The sequence below is a fragment of the Pipistrellus kuhlii genome, unplaced genomic scaffold, assembly GCF_014108245.1.
Source record: "Pipistrellus kuhlii isolate mPipKuh1 unplaced genomic scaffold, mPipKuh1.p scaffold_m20_p_90, whole genome shotgun sequence".
Lineage (NCBI taxonomy): Eukaryota > Metazoa > Chordata > Mammalia > Chiroptera > Vespertilionidae > Pipistrellus > Pipistrellus kuhlii.
The window spans coordinates 512,386-524,060 of NW_023425596.1; the positions used below are offsets into that span (position 1 = coordinate 512,386).

Below are 11,675 nucleotides of genomic sequence, written 5' to 3' on the forward strand. Positions count from 1 at the left end.
CAGACTAAAAGAGGCTACGTACTAAACCTGACAAGCTCAGGGGAGGACTGCATGGCAGCCTTAAAAATCCAGAGACTGAAAGGAACCACAAAGGATGGTCTCCCTAAAATTAAGGCCTTTTTTTTTTTAAAGTATGGTTTGTTTCTACTTTATTTTTTTATTATTATTATTATTATTATTATTTTAAAATATATTTCATTGATTTTGTACAGAGAGGAAGGGAGAGAGATAGAGAGTTAGAAACATCAATGAGAGAGAGTCATCGATCAGCTGCCTCTTGCATACCCCCCACTGGGGATGTGCCCGCAACCAAGGTACATGCCCTTGACCGGAATCGAACCCGGGACCTTTCAGTCCCCAAGCCGACGCTCTATCCATTGAGCCAAACCAGTCCCGGCTAAAATTAAGGCCTTTTAACTAAAAGCAGTTTATGGCAGGTAGTCATGTCCTACGCTAGAATCTCCAAAAGACAATCTTTACCTTAAATGAGCCTGTCTCCTGTCGCATCTGCGATAACACACTTTGCAGTGTCAAAGTGATTTCCTTTTTCCAGACCTCTCAAAGCACAAACTTTAATTCTGAGTTAAACCATGTGTGCATTATGGTTAAGTATCTGTTGTTGTTTTTTTCATTGACATGTTAGCATATTTTAAAGAAGTACATCCTTGGTCTAGCACCACCAGGGACTTGCCAGGCCTTTATTCTGTGGAAAAGCTGTGTGAGGATATAGATAGTCTTGTTCGCATTTTATTTATTTATTTATTTAATATATTTTGTTGATATTTTACAGGGAGGAAGGGAGAGGGATAGAGAGTTAGAAACATCGATCAGCTGCCTCCTGATGGCACTGCCCTGGGAGAGAAGGAGATGGCACCATTACATACTGTGGGATCTGAATTAACTCAGTTTCCTACAGTATCTGGCACTGTCAGTCTGATTGTAAGACGTGTGCATGCCATGATTTAACAGTGGCTGTTCCAGAGGCTTTATTTATTTATTTATAATTGATTTGAGAGAGAGAGAGAGAGACATAACAGCTTGCTGTTCCACTTCTTTATGCACTCATTGATTGATTCTTTTTGTTTGTTTGTTTTTGTTTTTCATTGATTGATTCTTGTATGTGCCTTGACCAGAGATTGAACCTGCAACCTTGAGTTTTTGGGACGATGCTATAACCCCGTGGTCGGCAAACTACACCTCGCGAGCCACATGCGGCTCTTTGGCCCCCTGAGTGTGGCTCTTCCACAAAATACCACGGCCTGGGCGAGTCTATGTTGAAGAAGTGGCGTTAGAAGAAGTTTAAGTTTAAAAACTGTGGCTCTCCAAAGACATTTCAATCGTTGTCCTGATGCTTTTTGGCTCTGGTGGCTAATGAGTTTGCCGACCACGGCTCTAACCAACTGAGCTACCAGCCCAGGCTCCAGAGGCTTCATTTAACGACACAGAGGGCGCCGTTAAATGTGCACAAGGTTTTCCATGTGTCTCTTCGTTTCCTCCTCTCCCTCCCTTCACGGGTGACTGTGGAAGGGGAGGAGGAGAAACTACAAAAATGAGGTATTGGGGTCCCGTAGAGTCACCTTCTCAGGGCTGCCCTCCCCCAGATGTGAAACAGTTTCCTGTGTTTGGGGCCGTAGGAGGCGGTGACCTTCCAGGACGTGGCTGTGGTCTTCACGGAGGAGGAGCTGGGGCTGCTGGACGCTGCCCAGAGGAAGCTGTACCGGGACGTGACGCTGGAGAACTTCCGGAACCTGGTCTCCATGGGTGAGGACGGGCCCTGTGCAGTGTGGCTTCATCCATTGAGCTGGGTTTCTCCATTGGCACTGTTGCCACGTGGGCTAGATAATTATGGCGGGGACCGTCTTGTGCATTTTATTTTAAAAATATATATTTTATTGATTTTTTACAAAGAGGAAGGGAAAGGGATAGAGAGCTAGAAACATCGATGAGAGAATCATCAATCAGCTGCCTCCTGCACCCCCCCCACTGGGGATGTGCCCGCAACCAAGGTACATGCCCTTGACCGGAATCGAACCCGGGACCCGTCAGTCCCCAGGCCGACGCTCTATCCCCTGAGCCAAACCGGTCCCGGCTGTCCTGTGCATTTCAGGCTGTTTGCTGGCATCCCTGGCCTCTGCCCACGGCGTCACGGCGTCAGGGCCCCAGGGAGACCAGTTTCCCAGTCCCTTTGGAACGTGGGAACAGGAGGTTTCCAGTCTCTGTTCCAAGGCAAACACTTGTCTTTTGTAAATTAACTGTAAGTGGCCAGTTGAGCTTGTCTGTACCTGGCTCTTATTTCACATACCTTTTTAAAAAATCCTTACCAGAGGACATGTTTTTGTTGATTTTGGAGAGAGAAGAAGCAGGAGGGAGAGAGAGGAGAGAAACATCGGTCGCACCCTCCCCACCCCCGCATACACAATCCAATCCGTATAGGATGACCTCCACTAGCCAGAGCCCATAGATCTTTCATTAAACCCGTGGGTGAGCTATGAAATTAATTTAGCAAGTTGCATCAAAATGTTTGATAAACACTGTTTTGGAAGAGGGATAGAGCCTTTTATCACAGGATTAGAACCACAGGTTTTTTTTAGTTTTTTTTTTAGTGCTTTGTACCTTCAATGTCCCACTTAAATCTCACCTTTCACAGGACACGGGTCCTCTAAGCCAGACGTGGTCTCCCGGTTGGAGAGAGAGGAGGAGATACACAGGCAGAGAGGTGGGCATCCCACGGAGAACTGTGCGGCCAGAGCCCTCGAAGGTAAGAGCCGTTAGTCCGTCTCTCCTCTGGGAGCTCCGTTCTCCACAGCGACCGGAGAGACCCTGTGACTGGTGTTTTCAAACCACAGAAGGTAGCGCAGTCGGCTAGAGCATCGTCCGGAAACACCATGGCTGCAGGTTCAATCCCAGGTCTGGGCATATATAAGAATCAACCAGTGAATGACTGAATGAGTGGAATAACAAACTGATGTCTCTCTCTCTCTGTCTCTCTCAAGTCAATCAGTAACAAACATCAGTCACAGTGTGTCTCTCCTCTCTCCACAGCCTCCCCCGGCTGTCCATCTCCCTCAGGACAATACCCAGAGTGTTGGAGGGGCAGGAAGGCCCTGTGGTGTCAGCCCGTTCACCTGGCTGTGCCACTGCATCTTTCTCCTTTCATTTCCCTCCCCTCAGGCTGCCAGCTTTACCTGTTCCTGACATTTGGCGATTGTGCTTCTGCATCAGGATCTTTTCCTTTCTGTTCTCTGGCTGGGATGCCGCTTTCCCGTAAAACCCCAACCACTCTCTTCCTCCTTCACGTCTCTGCTCAGAAGCCATTTCACCAAGTCCTTCTATGACTGCTCCACTGGCCGCCGGCCAGTGTGACCACGTTGGTTGAGTGTCGTCCTGACAGTTCGATTCCCAGTCAGGGCATGTAGCCCAGTTGTTGGCTCGATCCCCAGGCTGGGAAGCAACCTATTGTGTCTCTCACACCGATGTTTCTCTCTCTCCTTCTCCTTTTCTGTCTCTCAAATCAGTAAAAATATATTTTAAAAATAAAATACTGTCTTCCCTTTACTCTCCACATTTTTAACTCGCATTAATTTGAGTTTAAGCATTAAAACACTATCATACTTATGTGTGTGTGTGGTGCTAAAATATACATAACATAAAATTTATCATTTTAAGCGTACAGTTCAATAGTATTAAGTACATTGATATTGTATGTAGAACTTTTCCCCAAATGGAATCACTGTACTCATTAAACAGTGACTCCCCATTCTCCCTCCTCCCTATCCCAGTAACCACTGGTCTACTTTCCTTCTTTCTTCATATATTTGACTATCCCAGGTATCTCATTATAAGTGGAATCATATAGTATTTGTACTTTTAAAAAATATATTTTAATGATTTTTTACAGAGAAGAAGGGAGAGGGATAGTCAGAAATATTGATGAGAAACATCGATCAGCTGCCTCCTGCACTCCCCCTACTGGGAATGTGACCACAACCAAGGTACATGCCCTTGACCTGAATCGAACCTGGGACCCTTCAGTCCGCAGGCCAATGCTCTATCCACTGAGCCACACTGGTTAGGGCAGGACTTTTTCTTTTGTTCCTCCCATCCATGCATTCATTGGCTGCTTCTTGTCTGTGCCCTGACCAGGGATTGAACCTGCAACCTTGGTGTATCAGATGGCGTTCTAACCAACTGAACTACCTGGCAGGGCTAGTATTTGTACTACTTTTGGGTCTAGTTTATTTCATTTAGGGTAGCATCTTCAGTATTGTCATATCATATTGTAGCAGGTGTCTGAATTTCTTTTTTTTTTAAGGCTAAATAATATTGCATTGTATGCATATTCCATATTTTTCATCCATTGATGGACATTTGGGTTGTTTGTCTAATATTCAGTTCCCAAGTATTTTATTCTTGATGCTGTTATGAATGGAATTGTTTTCTTTCTTTTTAAAAAAATATATTTTATTGATTTTTTCACAGAGAGGAAGAGAGAGGGATAGAGAGTTAGAAACATCGATGAGAGAGAATCATCAATCAGCTGCCTCTTGCACACCCCCCACTGGGGATGTGCCTGCAACCAAGGTACATGCCCTTGACTGGAATCGAACCAGGGACCCTTCAGTCCGCAGGCCGACGCTCCATCCACTGAGCCAAACCGGTTTTGGCTGGAATTGTTTTCTTAATTTCCTTCTTGTTATTATGAATAATGTTGCTGTAAGTAAGGGTGTTCAAATATCTGCTCAAATTCCTGCTTTCCTTTCTTTTGTGTATATACCCAGAGGAGTATTGCTGGGCCATATTTTTAATATGTAATTCTACTTTTAGCTTTTGAGGAGCCTCCATTCTGTCTTCCACAGTAGGTTAGGACTCACCTTCCCGCCAGCAATGCGCAAGGGTTCCGGTTTTCCGCATCCTCACCAGTGCCGTCTCTTCCCCTTCTCCCCCGCCTTTTTGTGTATAACGATAGTAGCCATCTGAATGGGTGTGAGGTGGTAACTCGTTTTGTTTTTCATTTATTTAATGATTCGTGATGTTGAGCATCTTTTCATGTGCCTGTTGCTCATTAGCATGTCTTTAGGGAAATGTCTATTCAAGTCTGGTGCTCGTTTTTTTTCCAGTTACAATTTACACGCGATATTATTTTGTATTAGTTTCAGGTGTATGGCATGGTGGTCAGACAGTCATACATTTCACAAAGAATTCCCCCATATATTTTGCTCATTTTTGAATCAGGATTTTTTAAAAAAAATTTTACCTTTTATTATTTTTTAAATATATCTTTATTGATTTCAGGGAGGAAGGGAAGAAGGGGGGAGAGAGAGAGAGATTGAAACATCAATGAGGGGAGATAGTCATTGATCAGTTGCCTCCTGCACGCCCCCCACTGGGGATGGAGCCTGCAACTTGGGCATGTGCCCTGCCCGGGAATCGAACCGGGACCTCCTGGTTCACAGGTTGATGCTCAGCCCTGAGCCATGCCGGGAAGGCAGGGTGTATTTTTGTTGTTGTGGTTGAGTTTTAGGAGTTCTCTGTGTATCCTGAATATTAATCCCATAGCAGATATATGATTTGCAAGTGTTTTTCTCTCATTCTGTTTGTGGCCTTGTTACTCTGTTTATAGGCCTTGTTGCTCTTTGGATGCATAAAAGTTCATTTTCATGAAAGCTAGTTTCTGTTTTTCTTTTGTTGCTTGTGCCTTTGGTGACATATTTAAGAATGCATTGCCAAATCCATTGTTGAGGTTTTTGCTGTTTTCTTCTAAGAGTTTTACAGTGTTTTGTTTTTTTTCAGTTTGTTATTTTCCCCCCCAATATATATATACACACACACACACACACACACTCACACACACACTCACACACACACACACACACACACACACACACACACTCACACACACACTCACACACACACTCACACACACACTCACACACACATACACACACACGCTCAGAGAGGAAGGGAGAGGGAGAGAGAGAGAAACATCAATGATAAGTGAGAACCATCACTCGGCTGCCTGCACGCCCCCCATTCGGGACCCAGCCCACAGCCTGGGCATGTGCCCTGACCGGGAATTGAACCATTATCTCCTGGTTCATAGGTCCACACTCAACCCCTGAGCCATGCCTGCCAGGTGAGTTTTATAGTTTTAGCTCTGTGTTTAGGTCATTGATGCATTTTGTTCTAATATTTGCTTAAAAAAAAAAAAAAAAAAAATATATATATATATATATATATATATATATATATATATACACACACACACATACATACATACACACACACACAGTATATATTTTGATTTCAGAGAGGAAGGGAGAGGGAGAGATAGAAACATCAATGATGAGAACCAATGATTGGCTGCCTCCTGCACGGCCCCCACTGGGACCAAACCTGCAACTTGGGCATGTTCCTTTGACTGGAATCGAACCCGGGACCCTTCAGCCCGCAGGCTGCCACTCTATCCACTGAGCCAAACCAACAAGGACTGAGATGAATGTAGTGTAAGGAAGGGTCCAACTTCATTTTTTTTTTTTTTTTTTTAATATTTTTATTTCAGAGAGGAAGAGAGAGGGAGAGAGACCAATGATGAGAGAGAATCTTTGATTGGCTGCCTCCACCATGCCCCCTGCTGGGGATTAAGCATGCAACCTGGCATATGCCCTCACCAGGAATTGAATCGTGACCTTGGGTTCATAGGTCACCTCTGAGCCATGCAGGCTGGGCCCTGTACATTATTCTTCATTTTAATTAGTCTGTCCTTCATTTCTGACTGGCGCTTTTTATGCTGTTGAGGTTCTCACTGGGGTTTTGAATTCTGCATCTAGTAGATTGCTTGTCTCCATTTTGTTTCGTTCTCTTTCTAGAGTTCCAGTCTCTCTCTCATTTGGGACATGTTGCTTTGTCTCCTCATGGGCAGCCTTCCTGTCTTTGTTTCTGTGTATTAGGCAGAGCTGCTGCGTTTAGCTCCCTTGGTTGAGTGGCCTATGTATTAGGTGTTCTGAAGAGTCCAAGGAACAGCTGCCTCAGTTGCCCAAGGTAGGCCCTTGCGGTGTGCCCACCATGTGAGGTGTGTGCACCTTCCTCTCGTAGTTGAGTCTTGGTTACTGTTGGCACATCAGTGGGAGGGGTTTACCCCCAGGCTGATCAGCTGCAAAGACTGGCTGCCACCACTGATCTCTGTACCTCCGAGCTCAGATCTCCAAGGAGTATCAGCCTTGCAGGGTCCCCCATAGAGCAGGACTGACTCAGCAGGGATCTCGTGCTGCGTCACCCCCTGGAGTGTGTTGCTTGTGGAGGTGGTGGAGTGGGGACGTATGCCCTTCCTACCAGTCTCGCTGTGGCTTCTTCTTTAGTTCCCTCGTTGTAGTACTTCCATTCAGCCAGATTCAGGTGGTTCTGAATGATGGTTGTTCTGGAATTTAAATTTTGATGTGGTTGTGGGAGGGGGTGAGTACAGCATTTATCTGTGCCACCATCTTGACCAGAAGTCACACGCACTGTTTTTTATACCGTATTTTTACTGTACCTTGTCTGTGTTTAGATACACGTATACTTCCCATTGTATTATAATCATCTGTTTAGTACAAGAACATGCTGTGCAGGTTAGTTGCCTATCACACAGCCTCGCTAGATTTCTGTAAGTGCACTCTATGATGTCTGTATAATGACATACCCATGTCTTAGAGACCTGTGTTGTATATAAACGTCCCTTTAAGTACTCTTTTAGTCGCAAGTCACAGATGCATTATCATTTAGTTCAGAATGCCCTTTAGAATGTCTCTTGGTTTTGTGGTGCAGTTTATTTAGTAGTGTGTTAATTCTGATTTAACTCAGTTGTGGTTAGAACATGATTTGTATGACTTGAGTCCTTTTGCAATTGTTACAACTCGTTTCATGACCCAGAATACGGTATCTTTTGGAATAGGTTCCATGTGCACCAGAGGAGTGTTTTCTGATGTTGGTTGGTGGTATTGTTCAAGTTTTCTATATTTTCACTCATTTTCTACTTATTTTGCTAGTTATTGAGAAAGTCAATTTGGACACCAACTCCAGGTGTACAGTGAAGGGCTGTCATTGAGGCATATAGTTAGCCGATTTATGCAGATACTATGAATCAGTAGTTATAGCTGAAGAAGAGACTTAAAATTTATATATATATTATTGATTTTTTTACAGAGAGGAAAGGAGAGGGATACAGAGTTAGAAACATCGATCAGCTGCCTCCTGCACGCCCCCTACTGGGGATGTGCCTGCAACCTAGGTACATGCCCTTGACCGGAATCGAACCTGGGACCCTTCAGTCCGCAGGCTAATGCTCTATCCATTGAGCCAAACTGGTTAGGGTAAGGGGAGACTTTTAATTTACTATTTTTATAGGCAATAAAGTCAGTTTCTCCTTTTTCTGAAAACTCCCTGAGATGTTTTTATGTTGCTCTGCAGCTGGCTGATATCTGCCTCTTATCCTGTTAGACCTGTTGTTCTAAATGAATCTCATCAATGCTCAGCCTGCGCTGGTACCAAATGTAACAGCATTTTAAGTGTGGCTTTTCTCAATCGGATGCTCTCTTGTTTGCTTTGACCATTTTCAGAAACCTCAGTTATTTTTGCTGGTCTCGTGTGTTTTTTATATTTCAGTGGGGAAGCAAAGACTTGGGAGCTTTCTAGCTTTCTTGCTGATGTCACTCTCTGTCCTTGGTTCTTTCAGGAGGCAGGAATGAAAATGAGATGGAGACGCTTGAGGAAGCAGGAGTCAGGTGCCTTTCTTGGGGAGAGCTTTCGTGCTGGCAAATCAGGGGACATGTTGTGAGTAAGCTAACGAAAAGCCAAGTCTCCATGCTACATGATCAAGAAAAGAGTTCTCAGTTTCCCACACAACATACTTCCCCTGGTCAGGTGGGGGCAGGGGTCTCCACTCAGGAAGACAGCTGCGAGATGAGTCTTACAGAGAATCATCCCAGCATTGATGAAAGTCAAGCATTTACAACAGGGAGAGACCAGGATTCTTGGAGTCACATCTATTTGAATGAGACACAGAATTACCAGAGAAGTTGTAAGCAGATGCCATTGAAAAACAAGTTATGTGTGTTTGCTCCATGTGCTAACATCTTCAGTTGTCATTCACACCATCACGATGACGACAGAGTACACAAGAGAGAGAAAGCTCCCAGCAACGAAGGTTGTGGTGAAGACATCTCAAATGTATCATCTCTTGCCCAGCTCGGTATAATCCACATGGGACAGAAGACCTACCAGGGTGGTGAACGTGGAAAAGGATTCAGTGACAGCTCCAGACTTGGAGTTCATCAGCAGGCACACTTGGCAAAGAAGGCCCTTAACTGTGGTACCCGTGAGGGTACCAGTTACAGCTCAGCCATTCCCCTTCCACAATACGTTCACGTGAGAAAAAAACGCTATTGGTGCCATGAGTGTGGGAAGTGTTTCAGTCAGAGCTCAAACCTGCAAACCCATCAGCGGGTCCACACGGGGGAGAAGCCCTATTCCTGCGCAGAGTGTGGGAAGAGCTTCAATCAGACCTCACACCTTTACGCTCACTTGCCTGTTCACACCGGGGAGAAGCCCTACAGGTGTGAGAGCTGTGGGAAGGGCTTCAGTCGCAGCACAGATCTTAACATTCACTGCAGAGTCCACACCGGAGAGAAGCCTTACAAATGCGAGATATGCGGAAAGGGCTTCACCCAGCGATCACACCTACAGGCCCACGAGAGAATCCACACGGGAGAGAAGCCGTATAAGTGCGCCGACTGTGGGAAGCGCTTCAGTTGTAGCTCAAATCTTCACACCCACCAGAGAGTCCACACCGAGGAGAAGCCGTACCGATGCGACGAGTGTGGGAAGTGCTTCAGTTTGAGCTTCAACCTTCACAGCCACCAGCGCGTCCACACGGGAGAGAGACCGTACAGATGTGGAGAGTGCGGGAAAGGGTTCAGCTCGGCCTCCAGCTTCCAGAGCCACCAGCGCGTCCACACGGGGGAGAAGCCGTTCCGCTGCAACGTGTGTGGGAAGGGCTTCAGCCAGAGTTCATATTTTCAGGCCCATCAGAGAGTCCACACCGGAGAGAAGCCCTACAAGTGTGAGGTGTGCGGGAAGCGCTTCAACTGGAGCTTGAATCTTCACAATCACCAGAGGGTCCACACGGGGGAGAAGCCCTACAAATGTGAGGCGTGTGGGAAGGGCTTCAGTCAGGCTTCGAATCTTCAGGCCCATCAGAGCGTCCACACCGGGGAGAAGCCCTACAAATGTGCGGCATGTCAGAAGCGATTCAGCCAGTCTTCGCATCTCCAAGCCCACCAGCGAGTCCACACGGGCGAGAAACCGTTCACGTGCGACACCTGCGGGAAGGCCTTCAGCCAGAGGTCCAACCTTCAGGTCCATCAGATCATCCACACGGGCGAGAAGCCGTTCAAGTGTGGGCAGTGTGGGAAGGAATTCAGCTGGAGTGCCGGCCTCAGCGCCCATCAGAGGGTGCACACCGGAGAGAAGCCCTACACGTGTCAGCAGTGCGGGAAGGGCTTCAGCCAGGCCTCCCACTTCCACACACACCAGAGGGTCCACACGGGGGAGAGACCTTACATATGTGACGTCTGCTGCAAGGGCTTCAGCCAGAGATCCCATCTCGTATATCATCAGAGAGTTCACACTGGAGGGGACCCGTAGGAATGCGAGGGGTGGCGCGGCCTTCGGTTCGAGTTCACGTCTTGAGCCCCATTAGAGAGTGTGTGTTGGAGCATGTGGAAAGCTCCTTCAGAACTCGGAAGCTTCCAGGCACGGCCTCTGCCAAGCAGCTCTGTACCATGTGCCTCAGCAGCTCGGTTGGGAGGTGAATTCTTTATAAACATCAGATTCCACCTGAGAGAGAACTGGTTTTATAAGATGGTAAATGGTTACACCAGAGTTTTCACTGTCCCAGTTCCAAAGAACACAGCAGAGGGAGCTTCCACTTCACTGCCCAGAGAGAGGGCGTAGGAGTGAGATTTTGTGCGGCACTCGAACAAAAGTATGTTTGGCAGATTTGACGGCCAGATAAAATTTAAGTCAACTACAATGTGACCTCATGTGATAGAGGTGCTTTTCACCACTACCAGCAGAACTGCTTGGTTTGTCCTAGGTCCCATCAATTACTGAACAAAGTAGAGAAAACCACTATAATTAGGACAGGTATTTGAAAATTAAAGTCAGTTCCCTACCTTAAAATCATAACAGAATATGCAGAAAGAATCATGTAATGCTGCCATCCACAATAATACAAATTAATTTCAACAAGAATTCTGAATGGCTCCCACTCCCCACTCAGCCTCAGTTTTTTTGTACAGTGTATTATCTGCGTGTACAGTATAATATTTAATCATTCGTTTGCATTTTATAGACTAAAAAGTACTGGTTTTTATTAATCTAACAACATGATACTGAATTTACACAATTAGAAATTTTGAGCCCTAATTCACTAGGGTACAGTCTTACTGTAACTCTCTGAAAATGTTAAAAGTAGTTTCATGACAAAAGGTTTTAGTAAACATGAATTGTGAATAATTGGTTTCTTCTCATTTTCACACATACTTAGGTCAAAGTGCCTGTGCATGGCTCTTTATCCATTCCAGTCGTTAAGCAGGGGTCTTGCCACATTCCACCCTCATTCTTCCTGCTGAAATGGGGAG

General features: G+C 45.7%; 1 protein-coding gene across 1 annotated transcript in view; it reads left to right on the forward strand.

Moving 5' to 3' along the window:
* LOC118713948 (zinc finger protein 235) overlaps nt 1-11,231 on the forward strand; it is a 49,056-nt gene extending 37,825 nt beyond the window's left edge. Inside the window, exons 6-7 of the mRNA XM_045578176.1 lie at nt 2,648-2,758; nt 8,708-11,231. Coding sequence (XP_045434132.1) covers nt 2,648-2,758; nt 8,708-10,677 — 2,081 coding nt within the window. The 3' untranslated portion in view covers nt 10,678-11,231. The remainder of the gene's footprint in view (nt 1-2,647; nt 2,759-8,707) is intronic.
* The last annotated feature ends 444 nt before the right edge of the window (nt 11,232-11,675 follow it).